Source organism: Coturnix japonica, chromosome 1 (assembly GCF_054131305.1).
Source record: "Coturnix japonica strain WE chromosome 1, WE-NBRP24, whole genome shotgun sequence".
Classification (NCBI taxonomy): domain Eukaryota; kingdom Metazoa; phylum Chordata; class Aves; order Galliformes; family Phasianidae; genus Coturnix; species Coturnix japonica.
In genome coordinates this window covers 6384438-6401891 of record NC_140663.1, presented here as the reverse complement: position 1 = coordinate 6401891, position 17454 = coordinate 6384438, and the positions used below count along the sequence as shown (strand labels likewise).

General features: G+C 43.8%; 1 protein-coding gene across 13 annotated transcripts in view; it reads left to right on the top strand.

The window, feature by feature from the left end:
• Positions 1 to 17454, top strand: part of FAM107B (family with sequence similarity 107 member B) — a 96147-nt gene that overhangs the window by 45931 nt on the left and 32762 nt on the right. The window contains exons 2-4 of one of the 13 annotated variants that reach the window (XM_085512517.1): positions 619 to 723; positions 1234 to 1348; positions 5925 to 6042. The exons of 3 other annotated variants lie outside the window; for them this stretch is intronic. Coding sequence is in view for 3 of the 10 variants with exons in the window: in XM_085512475.1 (XP_085368601.1) it covers positions 11204 to 11216 (13 nt within the window). In the remaining 7 variants the exon portion in view is untranslated. Of the gene's footprint in view, positions 1 to 618; positions 724 to 1233; positions 1349 to 5924; positions 6043 to 7989; positions 8172 to 9054; positions 9124 to 10453; positions 11217 to 17454 lie in introns of those variants that run through there. 9 more of the 13 variants (XM_085512478.1, XM_085512509.1, XM_085512531.1 and 6 more) reach the window with 9 other exon arrangements.

The window sequence follows — 17454 nt, the reverse complement described above, 5'->3', positions numbered from 1 at the left end:
ATGTCAGCGCTGTGTACTGTCTTGGTTGGAGCTGGTTCTGCAAGTTCAGGGCACGTTTGTTGGACGCTTGGGAGGCTATGAGAGCGAAGGGGACAGTCTCATTAGCAGGGTCTGTTGTGGTAGGACAAGGGGAAAGGGTTTCGTGCCAAAAGAGGGGAGGTTTAGATTGGATACAGGGAAGAAGTTGCTTTACAATGTGGGCAGTGAGGCCCTGGAACAGGTTGCATAGAGAGGTGGTGGATTGTCTGTCCATGGAGACATTCGGGGTCAGGCTGGACAGGGCTCTGAGCACCCGGTCTGGATGTACGTGTCCCTGTTCATTGCAGGGGAGTTGGAGCAGATGAGCTTTAAGGGTTTCTTCCAGCTCAAACAGTTCAGCGATTCCATTCTGTGATACTATTAGACAGTGGGAATGTGGGAACTTTTGTTTTTCATTGAGAATTTACAAAGTGCAGCAAAAACGCATCAAAATGAGGAAGAAACCTTTTGAACGAGCACAGTGTGGTTCTTGTATATAGTTCATGGCAGGCAGCAGTCTGTTCTGCGCTGTGGGATAGATACGTGTGTATTAAATCCTGCAGCGCTGATCAGGATATTTAACTTTCATTGGCTTGGCAGTGAGGTGGGAGCATGGAGGAACGTTGTTAAAATGGAAGTAACTTGTGGATCTTGTGGGCAACTGGAGAAGCTGATAGTCTTCAGTCTCAGCCCGACACGAATTGAGTGAGAATCTCTTCCTTTATTGATGGCTGTTTTCCCAGCAGTATATGGACAGGCAGTGTATACAATGAATCTGGTAGCTGCTTGCTTATTGTCACTGATGTTTGCTCACTAACAATAAGTGATTGTTTGCCGGGCTTTATTAAGAACAACACGAATACCCTATATCTCCTAGGACAAAGCTTTCATTGTCTTACAGCAACTCTGAGCCAGTTTCATGGTTAGTGAAGCTCCGCTGATGTCAGTGGAGTTTTGCCAGGGATGATTTTGGCAGGTGAAGTGTCACTGGTATTTTTCAGGGTCTAAAATGCCTGTGAGTAATGTTGCTATTTTACTTCCAGCATTTAAGTGTCATTAAGCATCAGTAATTAAAGCGTTAGGCTGGTTCTCCATGAAAGTTAGGGGTGAAGGAGGGGACCCACTTATAATCAGATCTAAATAGTCTCCCATTCGCTTTCCTCTTTCTGCTGCAGATCTTATATCCCTTGGTTTACAATCTTCCTTCCTTTTCAGTCTTGGCCCCTTTTTTTCCTCTCTTCAAAATTAAGGAGTTTCTCTGAACCGTGAGCACAGGAGGGTTTTGAGAGCAGCTGTATTGAGCTGTCCTACAGTAACACTGCCCTACTAGGTAAGTGACACACTGCATGGCAGCTGCAGTTTGGACATCTTTCATTATTCACACGTGCACATGCCTCTTCTTTACAAGCTGATTTGTGTGGTAGTTATGGTCAATGCATTTGCTGAAGTGGCAGATTGTCTGCCAGAGTCACATAGTGTAACAGCCAGGCTTGTGATAGACTGAGTGAGCGGATCAGGGTGTGTGGGGGGAATTCACTGCATTTTTACTCAGTGCTGTGTATGTTAATCAAAACCAGTTCTCAGCACCACATCTAGACATCAGTAACATAATGTTAGGAAGGAAAGAAAAATCATCTAAAAGTTGGAGCAAAAGAGAAAAGTAGAAGGGAGAGAAGCAAAGGTTCTTGTTTAATAGTTGTGGGAAGAAGAATGGAACTGTTAAACTAGAAATTGGCCTTGATAGGTATTTGGATCCAACAAAGCTTCAAAACATGATTTCATCGAACAGAATTACGTTGTCTTTGTGTGCATGTAACCCTACTAAATACGTTCGTCTGACTCTAAGCTGTCTGGCACTATGGTGGTGGTTTGAAAGACGGTGAGTTTCAGTGCTCAGCTTTACAGAATCTTTGATTCATTTTTATATCTGACAGTTTTGTACAGTTCAACTTTGGATCTGTCTGTTTTCACAGCGTAAGTACAAAAAAAAAAAAGAGCACGTCAGACACAACTTCCAGCTGATGCTATTCAGATGTATTTGGAAAAAACGAGCATTAAAGAGCAAGTTGTGCACAGAATCACAGAATGACCCGGGTTGGAAGGGACCTCAAGGATCATGTAGTTCCAACCCCCCTGCCTGGCAGGGCCACCAAACATACACCTTTACTAGATCAGGTTGCCCAGGGCCCCGTCCAACCTGGTCTTGAACACCTCCAAGGACGGGGCATCCACAACCTCCCTGGGCAGCCTGTTCCAGGGCCTAACCACTTTCCTAGTGACGAACTTGCCCCTAACATCCAACCTAAATCTTCCCTCTTTTAACTTAAAACCATTTCCCCGTGTCCTGCTATTGTCAGCAATATACTTGCACATACTGTCTAAGCTCAGTGGGAAGCCCATGGCTTGGACAGGTACACTCTTTGCTGGGTAAAGAACTGGCTGGAGGGCTGGGCTCATAGAGTGATGGTGAATGGAGTTAAATCCAGCTGGCAACTGGTCACGAGTAGCATTTTCCAGGGGGTCAGTACTAGGCCTGTCCTGTCCAGTATCTTTATTGATGGCCTGTATGAGAGCATTAAATACATTCTCAATAAGTTTGTAGGTGACACCAAGTTGGGAGTACGTGTTGATCTGCCTGAGGGTAGGAATGTCCTACAGAGGGATTTGGACAGGCTGGATCACTGGGCTGAGGCCAGTGGGCTCAACAAGACCAAGTGCTGGGTCCTGCCCTTTGGCTACAACAACAAGTTGAGGCTTTAATGTTTATTTCTAACGCAAGCCAACAGAATGGTTCATCTGTAGAAAGGGAATTGGTTGTATAACAACCTGAACAGAGTGGTGTGAGTTTGGTATGAAAGAGAAGGATAAATCATCCGGCTAGAACCACATTTCTCTATGGTGTTTCCTCTTTCAGTGTCTTGCATGTTTTTTGTCCCTGTACCTCAGTTATATTAACCCTTCTAAAACCATGCTGAAGCAGAAAGGTGCTGTGTCCTTCCGCATTGAAGAAGGCACTTTTCCTTTGCAGGTGGGGAATAAAAGCACACAGACAAGTAAATGGCTTTTCTGGGATTGCACAGGCAATGTGCAGTGGTGTCAGAGCTCAAACTCGTGCCTTGAACAGCTGTTTGGTGCTAAAATGAAAGAGCTTCCTCCCACCACACAAAGCGAGTAGAGTGTGGAGAAGTGCAGTACAAACTATCTGAACGTAGAGGTGTGAAAATCAGTTTGGTTTTGTGTCTGTGATGCAATTGGTTGAAGAAGAAGTTGAGCCACTACCAGCGTGCATATTGCTTGTTGTTAGATCAAGGCAAACAGGAGGTGTTTGTACTGAGTCTTTAAACAAGGACATTCAGCACGTACAGGAGAGAGAAAACAAACACTTTTCTTCTCCTTTCTGCACCTTCCTTTAAACGGTGGGAGTGGTTTTCACAGACATTTCTCTGGCTGGATTTCTAGGGTGCTCCTCCAGCCCATTGCAGGTGAGCAAGAGCCAACAGGGGAGAAGTGGGAGCCCTGCAGAGCCAGGAATGTTCCAGTGAGACCATCACAGAATCACATGTGGCCTCATCTGGAATATTGTGTCCAGTTCTGGGCTCCCCAGTACAAAAAAGACAGGGATCTCTTGGAAAGAGTGCAGCGGAGGGCCACTAAGATGGTGAAGGGCCTGGAGCATCTCCCCTATGAGGAGAGACTTAGGGAACTGGGTCTGTTTAGCCTTGAGAAAAGAAGGCTGAGAGGGGACTTGATCCAGGTTTATAAATACCTGAGGTGTGGGAGCCATAGTGGTGAGTCTGGTCTCTTTTCTATCTTTTGTGTGGGGACAGGACTAGGGGTAATGGGATGAAAGTACAGCATAGGAAGTTCCGCACGAATATGCAGAAGAACTTCTTTACAGTGAGGGTGACAGAGCACTGGAACAGGCTGCCCAGGGAGGTGGTGGAGTCTCCTTCTCTGGGAGATATTCAAGACCTGCCTGTACGCCTTCCTGTGTGACATGGTGTAGGGAGCCTGCTTTGGCAGGGGGGTTGGACTCGATGATCTCTAGAGGTCCCTTCCAACCCCTACAATTCTGTGATTCTGTGATGTGCAGTCACACGCTTTGCTGGTCTTAGTGCCAGGGGTTGTGTGCAGTGCGTGGCAGCAGGGGCAGCTGGGGTAATTCTCTTGTAGCAGAGTTCTCATAGTGATTCTGTGAGCAGGGAGTGCTAACATCTGTGAGGAAAGGATGTGGTCTAACAGAACCCGAAAACATTACAGGATACCTGCTGTGTTTGTGTCTCATGGCACTGGGAATACAGAAGTTGGAACTAAGGTTTTGTTGGCTGTCAGAATTGTGATTTCTTATGGTCTAAAGTTTAGTTTCAGAACGTTTTGAGCTTGCAGTCTGCTTTGTGTTTAGTTTATAATGTTTCATTGATGAAGGGCAGGAAGATCACAGGTGAGAAATCAGTGTTTCCAAGTTATGACTATCAAAAAGAGGAATAGCTCAGTCTGCTAGGAATAGAAGAACAAATTCCTTTCTTTCAGATGAGATCTGTTTCCTTCTTTTTTACTCTTACACTGAAACTTCAGGCAGTGTATGTGCTTGCGGGATAAAATGTGAAACCTGTGTTGTCCTCTAGCAGATCTCAGCCCATGACATTTAGAAGTTCATTAAGAATCCTGTGGAGAACTATCTTTAGGATGATCAAGCACGAAATGTGCTTTCTGCTATGCAGAGCGCTTTAATGACCTGGACAGCAACCACTTTGCTGTTTGTTGTGGTGGGATGGATCTTAGTTTGATCCTTCAGCCAGGAATTAGTCATCTGTCCTGTAAGCTAGAAAGGTACAACCCATGAAGGCTTCTGGAGGAGAAAATGCCCTCATGTTTGGCACTGGTTGAAGCTGTCCCTCTGCTTTGCAGAGTAGTCTACTTTAGAGAGGGAAACTTGAGTCTTGAAACCATAAAGTGAAACCCACATTAAGCTGCTTTTGTGTACTTGAATGTTGAGAGTTCTGCCTGTGTTAGAAGGACATTCTGTTCACTGTGCCAGCTGGTGCTGGGTAACTCACAGGGTCCTGTGGCATCTGCTCTGAATCAGAACCAAACACTGCCAGTCAGATGGATTTCTATAGCGATGGCCTTCTGTGGGTCTCCTAGTGTGCTGGTTAGAGGAGGATGATGATGGGAAATAATGGAATGATTCTTTCCATTTCATTCCTCGTGTGTGCAGTGAATGGGCATTCATAACACCTCATGTATATACACGGGCCTTTGTTCTTGTGCTAATAATAAAATGGAGTTCACAGCTCCGAGTGTTGGGAGACAGTGTGACAAGAACTGGGTCAAGATTGTTCATGTGTGCGTAAATGTGCTCCTAATCTAGGCCAATGGCTGTGCTGGGTGTTTCTAAACAAGCTAAAAAGATTTCAGAGGGGCTGGAGTTGCATGAAGTGCACCTCTTGCTGAGCAGAGCACTTAAAGATCAGGATCCAAATGCACGGTCTTCAGTCATTTTGCATGTTAATGCGACTAAAGGAGAAACTTTGCTGTTTGGTGCTCATGGAGAGCAAGGAATTTAGTTTGAGCCAGAGGAAATTTCCTTCTTACTGGCTGGATGAGTTGCTGAGCAGCCCTTTAAATACGTTCACTGCTTTGTTGTTTCATATGAACGACATCCCTGCTACCTCGGTTTCCTTGCAGGTATCACTGGGGAAAAAGATGATGTGTTACACATCATCACTGATCCCTGAAAGTAGCCTGGTAAAAATTTATACCCTAATTTTTTGTTTTTATTTTGTAAATGATGGAGAAAAGGGCAGGGATAGAGTAGCGGCATTTGTGTTTTTTTGAGGGGAGGGGGAGGAAAAAAGGGATTTGGGGGCTATTTTGTAAAGTAATCCATTTTTCTTCTTTCCAAGGCTCAGAAATACTTGTAATACAAAGAAGCAAATCAGAGCATCGTGCATTGTAATTGACTTCCTGGTTGTGCTGGCAGTCGGCTTTGCAAGCCAAAGAGATGACTTTTGGTAAGAGCAGGTAGGCAGCCTGGCTTGCTTGCCCTGTGATTCTCCTGTGAGCACCTTTCCAGGTCCTTCTTGTCACACACAGCTGCACAAGGACACTCTGACCTGAAACGCTCAGGCACAGGGAGTTGTGTGTGTTCTGGAGCGAAGCCCTGGCTGTATGGTACTGTTACTGCTGCTGACTCTCCAAAGACAATCTAAGCATGCCCATTGTTTTCTTCATTTACCTGTGTCTTTTTCCAAGTACAGGCTGAGGGAGTTGGGTTTGTTCAGCCTGGAGAAGAGAAGGTTGCGGGGTGACCTCATTGCAGCCTTTCAATACCTGAACGGAACTTACTCCCAGGAGGGGAGTAAACTCTTCGAAAGGGCTGACAATAGCAGGACTAGGGGAAATGGTTTTAAGTTAAAAGAGGGAAGATTTAGGTTGGATGTTAGGGAGAAGTTCTTTACTAGGAGAGTGGTTAGGCCCTGGAACAGGCTGCCCAGGGAGGCTGTGGATGCCCCGTCCTTGGAGGTGTTCAAGACCAGGTTGGACGGGGCCCTGGGCAACGTGATCTAGTAAAGGTGTATGTTTGGTGGCCCTGCCAGGCAGGGGGGTTGGAACTACATGATCCTTGAGGTCCCTTCCAACCCGGCTCATTCTGTGATTCTGTAGTTTAGTGTAATCCATTTCCCAGTGTCTGCTGAAAGTAACAATAAGGAGGAGAAATATTGGTAGATACAGCAAGTCTCGTTGTCCAGGAAAATAGGACTGAAAGAACCCTAAAGCAAAACTTGTCTCTTGAGAATCTCTGCAACAGATGTCACTTTTATTGTGAAATGCTATCGTTGATTCCTCAAGTAATGGAGGTCGGTTGTAGGTGCAGTCAAAGACTGGTCTGGCCAGTGATGCTGGGATAACTTTCTAAATGAAAGGAGCTTTTAAAGAAAGCGAAGTATTTAAGTCTTGGGAGGCCGCTTGGATGCTATAGCTGTGGTCCACGTAGGTAGCTAGATTTTCTGCCTGAATTACAATTCAAGTGCATTTCATCTCTTCCTAATTCACTGCCTCGATATCCTGCAGCTAAGTCATTTTATTTCCTTTCTTCAGAACTGCCATGGTGTTTCTGGCATAGCATGACTACAGATGGCAACAGGAGGGTTCCTGTTTCTATGACACTGAGGCTGTACTCAGCTCTGTGGGGTACGGAGCTTTCCACCAGATACTATAATGTTATGCTCTTAGTCTCTTAGTGTCTGCTGTGTGAAATTCTTAATTGTCCCAGTATCAGTTTTGAGAAGAACTTTTTCCTCCTTCAGAATGATGGAAGAAAAAAAGTTCTGTCTGCTAAAGCACAATGCTGTCTTGTTTTACTTATCTTTGTTTCACTGTGTCTTTGGATGGCTTTGTTTTAATGCTTAATTCATTTGACTGCCATATCTGGTAGCATACAGGCAGAGGGCTGCATTTGTAATCAACTGTTCTGTGCACTGGAAGGCAAGAGATTGGTAATGAACTTTAAGGTGAAGGAGTATGTGTTGTCAAAGGTGATACGTATTTAGTCAACAGAATGTTGAATAAGAAAGATAACTCATTATTCTGAAAGCAATGAAATATGGAGCTCTAGTCCCCTTCCTGTTGAATATTTTCCTTGTATTTTTGATACAAGCCAGGATACCATTGGCCTGCTTGGCCACCTGGACACACTGCTGGCTCACATATAGGTGAGTGTCAGCTAACAGCCCTGGGTCCTTTTCCTTTGCCAGTGTCTTCCAGCCACTCTGCCCCAAACCTGTAGGGTTGTTGTGGCCAAAGTGCAGGACCCAGCACTTGGGCTTGTTGAACTTCATCCCATTGGCCTCAGCCCAGCAGTGCTGCCTGGCCACATCCCTCTGTAGGGCCTTCCTACCTCCAGGCGTTTCCTTCCAACTTGGTGTCATCTACAAACTTAGTGAGGGTGCACTCAATGCCCTCACCCAGGTCATTAATGAAGATATTGAAGAGAACAGGCTCCAGTACAACCCCTGGGGAACACCACTCCTGTCCAGTTGCCATCTGGATTTAACTCCATTCACCACCACTCTCTTGGGCCCAGCCCTCCAGCCAGTTCTTTACCCAGCAAAGACTGTAGCTGTCCAGACACAGGCTGTCAGCTTCTCCAGGTAAATAATGTGGGAGGCAGTGTCAAAGGCTTTGCTTATAGTCTAGGTGGATTATGTTGACAGCCTTTCCCTCATCCACCAGGCTTGCAACCCAGTCAGTAGGAGATGAAACTAGGTAATTTCTGCTTAGAGTTCTGCAGTCATTGTGTATTTGAAAGCCAAAATGTTGGGGTAAGCAAATACGTATTTGAATAGATAAATATTTGTTGTTGTCCTTTTTAACTAATTGGGAAACAAAGGCTGAAACGATTTGACTACAGCTTTAACAAATTAGCAAAGGATAGAATTTTAACTTGGGACTTTGAACCAAGAAGAGAAAATAAACAGGATGAAATACTGCAAACAGAGCTAATGAAAAGATAAACATGTTGAACTTCGGATTTCAAGCATGAACTTACTGCACCAGTATAGAAGTCATCTTCCCATAAAGACCTGCAGGCAAATAGGCAGCTTAAGAAACTGCTGTGTGGTGAAAACAGGATCTGGTTAGGCCACGGTCATTTCCTTACATGACAATTCAGTGCCTCTGATGTTACCTTTATTAAGTTTGGTGCTTCACAGGAAATTCCTTCAGACAAATTGAAGTTGAAATTAAATTTCCAAACAATTGAAGTTCAAATAAGGAGCACCAGGCAAATCGGGCTTCATCTGGGAGAAGATGCTACAGAATTCTGCTAAGAGATTTTCTGTGCTCACCTCCCAGGCTGTGTGAGTCGCCTGAAGCAACAGCACTAAATGTGGAAACGTAGCTGACTCAGAGACAAGAGGTTGCCATTCTTTGGTGGGATGTCATCAGCTACAGCTGAGCTACGTTGTAATTTCCTCCCTATCTTGGTCAAATGTGAAATGATATTAGAATTTGGGCTGAGCCAAAGGATGAACATTGCTTGTTGCACTACCTCGGTTCATTGGAATGTGAAAAAGCCAACACTCAACTGAGGGAAAACCTAAGGTAAATACGTGAGGGTGCATGATGGACTATCAGAAGGTCCTACAGTGATCTTATAAACAATCTAAAGATATTTCTGCAAACCAGCTGTTGAATGAGAAGTGGGTGGATGGCTGGAAGCTTAAAAGCTTGAATCATTACAGATCAGGACATTTAAAGCTTAGACTAGATTTAAGTGCTCTTATTTTGAAGCCCTTAATGTGTAGAACAGCTTATCTGAAGTGTCCTTTTCCTTTGCTTAGGGTTTATAATTGAAGCTAGAACCTGAAGTATATAGAATCATTTTCCTGTTGGCAAAGGAATGTCATCATACTGTTCAAGTGTAGTGTGGTCAGCTTAAATGCTCTGACTTAGAACTACATGTGCGGAGCTACATGCTTTGGTACAAGGCTGTGTATGTCTTCCAGAGCTGGGTAATGATGCTGGACTGTAGTTGGGTCTCTGCCTGATTCTGTTCTAGGCATGAACAAAGTAAGGAAGAGATGTAAAGGCATATCAGGCATTACTTGGAGTAAAGACTTTTAGTGATATAGCTTGTCCTCAGCTGAGTAACTAGCCTGGGGTCATTCTAATTGCAGGAGGGCTGAACCTTTAGCATTATCCAGTATATGGCAGTTTGCTCAAATTTCTTTTTAAAGTGAAAGTTGCTTTGGAATATAGATGTCAGTTATGTGATAGATAAATGGCAACAGCTGTAAAGTGACCCAGATTGCTTCTTGCAAGGATATGAATGGAGGTCACTGAGGCAGCATGTAGTGAAAACAAAGAGAGGATGTTAGTAGATGTTAATAATGTGCAATATGTGACGATGGTGCGTTTCTTTGCTTTTCTCTATAAGTTCTTTGTACTTAAAGCTGGAATAGATGGGGATTTTGTTTTTATTATTCCAAACGTGCCACAGAATCCAGAGATACCAACCTTGCAAAACATCTCCTTTCAGATGGAACGTGGGCATCTAGGCACATTACGGTTAACCTTTGCTTCATCACTGTTAGATGAATTTTAAGCTAGTTTCTGTACAGGAGGAAAAAGGTGGATTGGATTATGATACCGTGTGGTTACAGTAGGCTGGAAAGAAAAGGAAACGAGAGAATTCGAGAAAAAAAAAAGTCTTTGAGGTGTATCTGTTTGTACTTGCACTCTGAGCTGGAGCTGTCAGCTTTCTAGCTGAGCAGTGTGAGATAAGCTTGCATGAGCCTTTTGCACCGGAATCACAAACTTGAACTCTTCTGTGCTGCATAAGGAAATCCCCGTTGTCATCCAGTTCACATGCAAGCAATGTGCAGACCCTCAGGTCTTGCCTCCTGTAAGCCCTGGTTTTCTCTTCTGATGCTTCACCTCTTATATCACAGCAGCATTCTGACTTCTTTCCCCGTGTCTAAATGCTTTACAGCCTGGTTGCTACCTCTGTAGAAGCCTGTTGTGGAAGCAGACCACACTGATTTCCTTCAGCTCGATTTCAACTGTCATTTTGTGGGTAGCTGCAATGAGGAGTGCTGGCTGCACTTTCATTCTCACTGTCAGACCAATGAACCATATAAAAACTCTGTGAGGCTGAAGGTGGGGGGAAAAACCCTGTGTATTTCTGCCCCCTCATTCTGTCACTGCGGTATAACTGTAATGCTTACTTCTCACTTCTTTCTAGAAACTGAGTGTAACCAAACGGACAATTCCTGTAATTCAGTTCCTGTATTGCGAAGTCTTGAAAATTAGAGCAGAGTAACCTCGTTATCTCTGACTGTTATGTATCTGTAAGCTTATTTCAGGCCTCTGAGCTGAGCGAGCAACCATTGAGTTGAACCTGCAGTAGGGTCATGCCACAGAAAAACACAACTTGCTTTTGCGTGAAATGGAAACTTAAGTAAGTCTGAAACTCAGTAAGCACACAGAGAGAATACGTTCACTGTGCTGGACAGTAAAGGACTGCGTGGTGAGGCAGTTGCTTGTCACATCATGCAGGATCGATCTTTGCTTCAATAGGAAATAGTTGGAAAGGAAAACTGCTGCAGACCTGCGTGTCTTCTAACTGTGTTATCTCTGCTGGCCGCTAACCACATGTTTTAGCTGGTATCCTTCCCAGAGCATGAACACGCCTGGTGAGTAATGCATGAAAAACAAACAGAACGAGGCTTGATATGTTCAGCCAACTCATAGAGCATAAGGATCTTGTTGGTTTTTGTCCTATTTCTTGCCTTCGCTTTTTTATTCCGCATTTTACCTTTTTAATGTATCTTTTCTCTTGCCTATTTCTCCTGCATGTTCCAATTATTTATTTATTCTGTGGGGATGCTGTGTTGAATGATGAATTTAACTTCTTGGTGTAGCAGTAGCTTTTTATTTGGATCTGCATGGGTATGTGTTTGTAATTTTATGTTGGTATATTAAAGGAAGGCTAAGGGCCATATTCCACTGGGAAGAAATGAGGGCCTGTTAGAAACATACCACTTTCTACTTTCAATAAAACGTTAATTAACTAAATGTTCTGTCTGGCCTCTTGCCCACATAATAAATACAAACTAGAGAGACTTGCCTAAGTCATTATTATCTGTTATCAAAAATGTTTCCATTCCCATCCCACATTGGAGCTGAGGAAATCTGGCTAGCGAGTATTTATATGCAAAGAAATCTTGCCTACTCAGCTTACCTGGTTCCCTACATCTGTGTGTTTGTGCTGCTGTCCTGAAGGGTCACCTGTATCAAGCTGATCTATATTCAAAGTCGCCTTTGTATATACAACATAGGAAATATGTGGTAGGATTCCTGTTGACTTTGTCTACCTGAGTGACCGCAATATGTGTTTGTCCTCTGCAGAGTTCCTTGGAGAGGAAAATTCCTGTTCAGCACAACTTCTACCTTGCAAAAAGTTAGACACTATGGGCAAGGCCTCCTCAACCCAGTAAGTCAGGATTAAAGCTGTCTGAGCCAGTGTTGGGCAGCTTGGCTTCCCAGAGCAGACAGCAGGTTGTGTTCCTAGAGGAATGAGTCTCCCTGCTCCCACCCCCTCTAAGGTGTTTGTAGTTCTGACTTGCTTTTTGGGAGGTCTTATACCTGCCTGACCTACCCTCTGAAAGAGAGTGAGTTGATATAAATACTGTCAGGTGATTGCCCTTTGAGAGCAGTTGCAATGAGGAATTAATGAGGAAGGAAATAAGAGCTCCTGTCGTCTTTGTTTACTTTTTGTTCTCGAATCTCCCATTTCTTATCTCTAATCTTCAGCTCCAGCAAATGAGGTTTAACTGCAGATCCTAATGCTGAGCTGATTAGGCAGAGATCTGCAGATGAAATGTTAAGCTGTCAAAAGGGAGACGTGCATTTGGGTCCTGGCTGAGCTGTCTGAGATGAAAGGACATTTTGTTAGCTCCTTGTCAAAATGACATTGTGTTACAGGAGGGAGCTTCAATTCCAGAGTGTTACATCCCTCTGGAGCACTGTGTTCTGGAGCCAGGGCTGTGATATCCATGCATTTGCAGTGTCAGCTCTGTCACCTTAATGGGGATCCGTGGACACAACCCAACAGCGCACAAAGGAAGGATGCAGTGGTAGCATCCACACCCTGTTTCAAGCCTGGCTCCATGACTGAGTGTGAGTTGAGGCTGACATTGTGGTTTCAGACTTGCCCTCAGCTATGGGCTCGGTGTGAGCTGGCACACACAACTTCTTCCAGTTGTCCTTTTGCAGAGTGATGTTCTCTGGTTGTGGTGGCCTTTATCCAAGGGTCATGCTCAGGATGCTGATGGCCACAGCTCGAGCATCCTTGCCCATGCACTGCTCTGGCTGGCTTCAGCTAGTTGGCCATATCCAATAAATTACAGATGCTGTCAGTTTCCCAGCTCTGCTTTTTTGCTGGAGTCACTGCAGCAAGAAAGCATTTTAGGAGCATCTTTTCTGTCATCAAATTACTCCTTTGCTATCTGAAAAGCGCAGATGAAGGATGACTCCTCCCTAAACCAAAGTGACTCTCCCAGACTCTTAAAGCAGCTGAAGTCCACTGTGCATTAACTGTCCTGAGCTTCATTACAGCTCCTTCCAGGTCCCACAGGAACGTTTAAAGCCATGGATGGCAGCCTCTGGTAATGGCCAGCAAAGGGAGGAAGAAGAAACAACATCTTGAAAGCTTATTCCCTGCAGACAGAGAATCCCAATGACCAGTAAGTGAAATTCTCTGAGATCAGGGACTTCCCAAGGCTGCTCCGTGGGTCACAGGAAAATCCATCATTTTTTCCAGCCTACTTTTTCATTTCCTGGCTCACCATTCAAGTTACATTTCCTCGTAAGTGTTATTTACATTTGCAGCTTTAAAAATAGGATAAGCTGTCCTATGGCAGGCTGCAATACAGTGCTGGTCATTATTTTAGAGATGACCTCTGCTTTGCCTCTTGCCCTCTTATGTAGAATCAGCTCACTCCTATGTTTTGTAAACCTTTGCTTTGCTGCTGGAGTCTGCTGCTATTGTGACCAGACAAAAAATGAGCTCAGACAGAGCTCAAATGACTACTGAACTAGTTCAGATCTCCTTAATGGAAACCTTCCTTCTCTCAACCATTTTGCACTCATTTTAATTAAGCCATAAAACTTCATGTGTTTGTCCTTCGTGAAAACAAACCCAGATCCTCTTCTGTGTTAGTTAGAGAACAACTTTGGTTCTTTCCCCTGTTTTTGTTTCGTATTTTTTACTGCATTGCTGCTGGAGTAGCTGCTCAGGGTAAAAAGACGCTGCTTCTCATCGAAATGACTTAAATCTTTCATAAAGGGCAATGTAAACCAAAGTCTTTGCGAAACGAGTTCAACATCCATTCCAGCTCAAGCTTTAAATAGAAAGCGTGGATCATCTTAAAAGCCATTTGGACATGATAGGGTATGGAAGTGATAATAGATTTCAGCAGCTGTGGAAAATAAAGGAGAATGACTGACTGATTCTGGCAAAAACTTGTGTCAGTTTGTAACTTGGGGTGCATACATACGATCTCATGAGACAACGACTCTTTGCAACTGTGTTTAACACTGAGAGGTAGGTGAGCATCAACCTGTATTTACAAAATCCTCTGCTAAGTGTCTTTCTGGTTTGTTTTCTTTTCCTGAGGCTGAGGTGTGCCAGCATCAGCTGTATATCTTACGTGCATTCCATCTCTCCTTTTGTGTTCTTGGTTTGCTTTTTGGCTACGGGCTGATCTTGTACTTCAGGGTACAAAGATCTCAGCTGCACAGTCAGTGATGTGGAAAAAAAACACTCTATCTGCTTCCGAGCTTTTCTCTGCACTCCGTATGTTTCCTCCAGTTTTGGATGCGGTGTGATGTTGTCCAAGTTACTTTGGCAGGTTGTGAAAAGCTTTTTTAAAAAGGGTCATTCTGGTGTTTTGGCAGCAAAAAAGTTTTATCTTCTGTCTCCATGATTCCAGCAAACCTGTGGCCACTGCAGCGTGTGAGTTCTCTCCAGTTGCTGTGATGATGTTTTTCCTTTCTCAAGGCACTGCCCATGTTGCCTTTTTGCCTTTCCTTTCTTTCTTTTAAAAGAGGGTATTTCGACCCAGCACTCTGCATGCGTGAAGTAAATGACTCTTGTTGAGATCAATGGTTTCCTGTGTTTTATTAGCACTCCAGTTTCAGCTGGTCCCGTAATCTCACGTTTCTTTTTATAACTATTTTATAAGGAGAAGGACCCAATTAAAGAAGTTCAGGTTTCTCTGTTTCAGTGCTGTTATCCTGTCCCTCATTGTAACAAACCTGCCCTGGCTCTCTGCTGTGCTTTGTGAGCCTCTGGCATGTTCCCCCTGCACTCTTATGTTTGCACTGGAAGCTTCGGCAACCATTTATACAGCAGTATCTTTTTGACCATCTATGCCTCCTTTTATCCTGGCTTGTACACACGAGCACATAATCCAGTGTTTGGTCTGTGCATTTAACAAACAGGCCTACATTATTAGGTGGTTCCACATCTGTATGCCAGACTGTTCCTGACACTGAAAATTCCCAAATCTGGTGGTGTGCTGCCCTCATCTTTGGCTTTTGGGTAACGTGGCAGCATCATGTGTCAGCCCTGAGAGCCATGAGGCATGAAAAGAGAGGGGAGAGAGGGTGGTAGCTACTGTGGGCTGTCAGGGCAGCTTCTTCTACTTGACTTTCTACTGAGCATAGAAGTTTTTAAGACGATGTTTTAGAGGTGATGGCTCCAGAAGCAAACTCTATACGCATCTCATTGTGGGTGCTTATCTCTGCTGTGGTCTCCTCTGCTTTGCTCCTTAACTGGGAACCAAATGGAGAATGGAAGCAGCTGCTGTTTGTGCCTTAGCGTTGCTGTGTAGGCATCCTGCCAACGTTGTGATACTGAAGCACGTGCTGACCAGGATCCTCTGTTGGGTTCTGAGATGCAAACACTGACTGTACATTCAGGACTGACAAAGGGCCTGTTATAGGGTGAATGTGTGTGTGGGGATAGGTCTCTTAAATACCATACATTGAAACTTCGTATTTAAACTGGATTAGAAATACATACCCAAAGCCAGAGAAGGTTAAGTGTACTAGTTTTAAAACTGGAATAGTGACCAAAAAAGATCAAATTGTTAACTTTAGATGATAATTGCTTCTTTAAAATAAATTTGATCTGTCACCAACATGCATCCAGCCTGCTTCAAGTGATTGCATTTAAGTAATTAAAGTCACTTTTGCAGTGCTGATTTTGCTGTCTTCACTTGTTTTAGTGCAACTTTGATATGAGTAGCTGCTGAAGATGTATTTGCTTTGAATGCTGGAACTGTATCATTTTCAATGCTGCAGTAAGATTTTGAATAACTATGGTATCCAACCAATTAGTGCATCTTACCTGCCTGTTAAGCAAATAAAATGCTCATCTTACAACAGTCCATCTGCAGAGTGCAGCTGGAGTCATAGAAAAAGCTACAAATACTTCACAGTCAAGACGTTTGCCTAAATCATTTTGATTTTAGCATCCATTCACTCCCAGAATACAAATCAACACATATTTTTTTCCCCTGATGTCGTCTTGAATCCTTTTTAGTTGAAGTGAATAATGGAAGCGTAGGATTATTTTGTGGCTGTTCCTTGCTCTGTTCTAAAGCACTGAACCCACAGACTGCAAGCTTTGAATATACAGAAATTGCTCCTAGCCACGCATGAGTACATTTCAGTGTGCATTGTGAAGAACCTTTGTAGCCTTTCAAGGGAGGACTACTTCAGGTAAAAGCATGTTTGGAAATGGAAGCTTGTTGTGACTTCTTTCTTAGATCTAACAGATGCCTGGGTAAAGGGAGTTAGTAATAAGGAGGAACTCTTAAAGCTGGTTTCAATTAGATTTCAAAGATGATGGTTATGGTAGTGATTTACAGCTTCAGGTTTGTCTCCACCACCAGAGTCAATGAGTGGTAATCTAACATGAGGTTCTGCAAGTTACTGGCTGGTCTGTTAAAGGCTGTGTGCATGGTGAAGCAGATGTTTGAAGCAGATTTTCCACGTTTCCACTGTGCGCCTGTGTCTGCCTATGGAGGTAGAAGAGATGATGGGTGTTCCTCAGCACAGGATTCTTGTAGGTTTGGCTGACATGGGCCCATCAGATATGCAGGTTTTGGCTGCTCATCCTTCTGGGCTGAGGTAGAGGATGTCTGCCAGCTACCCCAGTAAAGCTCTGGTTTCTGAAAGGTAATTGCTGGTCGTGTCCCAGTGCCTCTCTTCAGTGCTGTTTGGATGTCTTTAAAAGTTTGTCCCTGCTTCCCTTTGGTTCTGAAGACTTATTACCCATTAACATAGAAGATGGAACCACTGAGGTAAGCAGAAGGGAGGCTTTGAGTCTGTGCTTTCCCATGTCATTGCCAGCTGGTGTCCTGTGCAAAAGACAAGCAGGAAGACGGTGACTTTGCACAGTCTCCTCCAGTCTCTGTGACCCTCTCACGTGCTTCTTGGCTTTCTGGAGAAGAACATGTGCTTCTTTGCATGTTTGCTCAATAAATAAAAGAAATATGTATCAAGTATGTTTTCCTCCTTGGAGATCTGTAAGGGTTTTTTTTTTTAAACCCTTACTATTTATCTGAATATTTGTTATTATCAAAATCACAGTAGACTAAAAAGCACATTCAATTCCATCTGGGTATGATTGCTGCAATTGTTGTCTGGCGTTATTTAAAGCCATTCTATCTAAGTACAAAACCTAACCAGTGGCAGAGGGAGAGAGTCTGCTAATGAGATTATAGGGGGAAATATCAACAAATGAAATTCTCTGTTGTGGAGACTGGGAAAGGAGGAGAGCAATTTATGCAAGATAAATGAAAAGAGGCCTTGGTTTTGCAAATTAATTGAGGATTAGAATTTGTACTTTAAGCGATGGGA